This window comes from Peromyscus eremicus, chromosome 3 (genome assembly GCF_949786415.1).
Source record: "Peromyscus eremicus chromosome 3, PerEre_H2_v1, whole genome shotgun sequence".
NCBI lineage: Eukaryota > Metazoa > Chordata > Mammalia > Rodentia > Cricetidae > Peromyscus > Peromyscus eremicus.
The window spans coordinates 84,479,077-84,482,082 of record NC_081418.1 but is presented as its reverse complement, the minus strand read 5'-3'; the positions used below and the strand labels follow the sequence as shown (position 1 = coordinate 84,482,082).

Here is a 3,006-nt window from a genome sequence, read left to right as displayed (position 1 = left end):
CAGCTGCCTGTGACTTCAGTTCAAGGAGATCTGGCACCCCCCTGGCCTCTGTGGACTGCATACACATAGCAGACACACAGAGAGACACATAAATAAAAATAAAAATAACTTAAAAATCAAAATATTGATCACCTGAATAAAGTCGAGGATGTTTTATGTCTCAGAGTATCATATATTCACCTAAGATCTAATTCTGTATCTAAAAGTAATCACATCCATCTCAGAATGCAAATTTACCTTCATCTTTAATAAATGATAGATTACATGTATATAAAATCATTGTTCTGTTTTCTTGTGTGTGTGTGTATGTGTGTGTGTGTGTGTGTGTGTGTGTGTGTGTTTGCATGTATGTGTGAATGTGCTTACTCATGCATGCACATGTGGAAACCAGAAGCTGATGTCGGGTATCTTTCTCGATCATTCTTCACCTTACATTTTAAGATAGGGATTCTCCTGGGCTGGAGAGTGCCTCAGGATTGTCTGCTCTTACAGAAGATCTGGGTTTGAGTCCCACCACCCACATGCCCACTCACAACCACCTGTAACTCCAGTTCCAAGGTATCCAGTGCCCTCTTGTGGCTTCCTTGGGCATCAGGCATGTACACGGTGCACATGTACATGCATACAGGCAAACACATCCATACAAATAAAGTAGAAATGTTAAATTATTTTTTAATTTTTTTTTAAAGATAGGAATTCTCCCTGAACTTTCAGCTTGCTGTTACAGGTGTCTGGGGGGACTGACTGGCCAGGAAGCCCCTGGGATCTACCTGTCTCTTTCCCATGCACAAGCAGGGCCACAGATTCATGCTGCCACACCTGACTTTTATGTGGGTTCTGAGGATCCAAGCTCAGGTCCTCATACTTGTACCAGCAACAATTTTACCTACTGGGACAGCCCACAGATAATTGTTTTAAAATAAATATTTATGATTTGTTATCAACAAATGTTTGATTTGTATACCTCTTTTTTTCTTTCTTTCTTTTTTTTTTTTTTTGTTTTCAAAAGCAGGCCAGGTAAACAAAACAGTCATGTAAGTGACTTTCCCTGCTTATAGTTTGTGTTTAAAAGGTTGATACAAGCAGCAACTGACCAGATAGGTTAACAGTAACACATTTATTTTACCACCCAGCAGAGTACAAACACAAATACTTCTTAATTTAAGGAGACTAAGAAAAGATTAGGGAAGTTCCACTCTAAAATAAAAACTCTTCACCTACAAGAAAAAGTCGCTCAGTCACTTTGGTTATCATCCCAGTCTTTCTTTCCACTTGGGGGTTTGGGCCCACCAGCTGGTTTTGCCATGATGACCTGATCCACTCTAAGTACAGTGACTGCAGCATTAGTGGCAAATTTAATAGCCCAGTATTTTCCCAAGTAAGGATCTAAAATATTGGCTTCTAACATAGCCTTTACAGCGGGAACTTCAGCCTCCATATCCAATCCCACATTTTTGTTTCCCTCTTGGTGCACTGCATAAAGTTTAGAGACAACTTCACTGGCTTTCACACCAGAATTTTCTTCAGCAAACTTCTGAATAGCATACTGTTCAAGTCCAGGACATGTCTCTCCATATGACGTGATTTGTTTGGCCAACTCAATTTCTGTTGCTCCACCTCCAGGTACAAGACGCTTATCCCTTGTGAGAACTTTGAAAGTATTAACTCCATCATCTACTGCCCTTTCTATATCATCCATCAGGTTATCTGCAGAGCCTTGAAGAACTATAGAAGAAATGGCACTGTCTTCCTTTTCATGCTTAAAGACAGCCACCTGTGTGTCTCCACCTCCTGTAAACACTGTCACAATGTCCCATTTCTTCGAGAACAGGAGGAGTCAATCTAGGAAGAGCTGTAGCACCAACTGTTTTAGAGAGTCTTCTGAGATCCCACTTGGAGTTCGGCCTCACCAACATGATACTGTCCTTGTTAGCGTAACGGACAGCCATGTCTGCCACTTTGCCACCTGTCACTATGACACCTGCACCAGTGGCGGCAACAGCTTTCACTTGTGCATCCGTAAGATTTTCTTCTCCCTTACCAAAATTCATCAGGTCTTCAGCAGTCTTTACCAGCACTGTTCCCTTAGTCTCTGTTATCATGCCGTCAGATGGACAAGAGTACACCGCTCTTTTTGCCTCTTTGACAGATGTTACAGCACCTTCGGTTTCCCTCTTAAAAACCATGCCATGCAACACTGAAGACGAAGAGATACCAGAGCCCAGACTCTTACACGCTCTGACACTATCAACAGTGAAACTGCCAGAATCAGGAAAAACAGATACACAGGCCTGAGCAATAAGCTTGGCCAGAAATGCTTCACTGCCATACTGCTTACTCACTACAGAGGTTCGAAGCAGAGATGACACTTCATCAACATCTCGAAGGTTCTTTGCAGAACAACATACCAAATCCGGAAGAATCTCATGAGCTTTTTTGCAAGCTATTTCATAGCCTGATATTACCTCTGATACTGACAGACCAATCCTCAGAAGTTCTTGGGCTAGTTCCAGAAGAGCTCTGGCAAATACCAGAACAAGTGCCATGTCCAACCTCTTGTTCTTGCATATGAGAGGCCATCACAATCATTTTTGCAGCAGGATGTTGTACCTCTAGCTCTCTTAAAATAGTCGCTGCATCCTTTGTCACAAACAGCTTCTCCGGGCGATTGAAGACCATTTTACTCATTCCATTTGCTCCATATGCTGTATGAGTAGTCTGAGCAAGCTCCTTGCAAGCTTGTATATTTCTATAAACAGCCTCTTCTAATCCTGAAAAATGTTTTGCTCCATCCTTGAGCATCTGGGCAAAGCCTGGGCCCTTGGGGACATGAAGTGCCATGGCCAGCCCACAATCAACCGCTCACGCGCTCAGAGGAAGCAAGGTGCACGCACAGCCTGCTGGGAACGCTGTATACCTTTTTTATATACCTGTGTACCTGGGGTCATATAAGATTTCTCAGGTGTAAGGGATTCATGAATGAGAAGAGCCCTATTCTGAGTGAGT

The 3,006-nt window shown here is 42.6% G+C and overlaps 1 protein-coding gene across 1 annotated transcript; it reads right to left on the bottom strand.

Annotated features, from left to right (window-relative positions):
* Nucleotides 1–1,220: 1,220 nt before the first annotated feature.
* Nucleotides 1,221–3,006, bottom strand: LOC131905921 (T-complex protein 1 subunit theta-like). The gene is given in 3 exon segments (XM_059256714.1): nt 1,221–1,787; nt 1,789–2,538; nt 2,540–3,006. Coding segments are annotated over 3 exon segments (1,605 nt in total). The 5' UTR covers nt 2,842–3,006; the 3' UTR covers nt 1,221–1,234.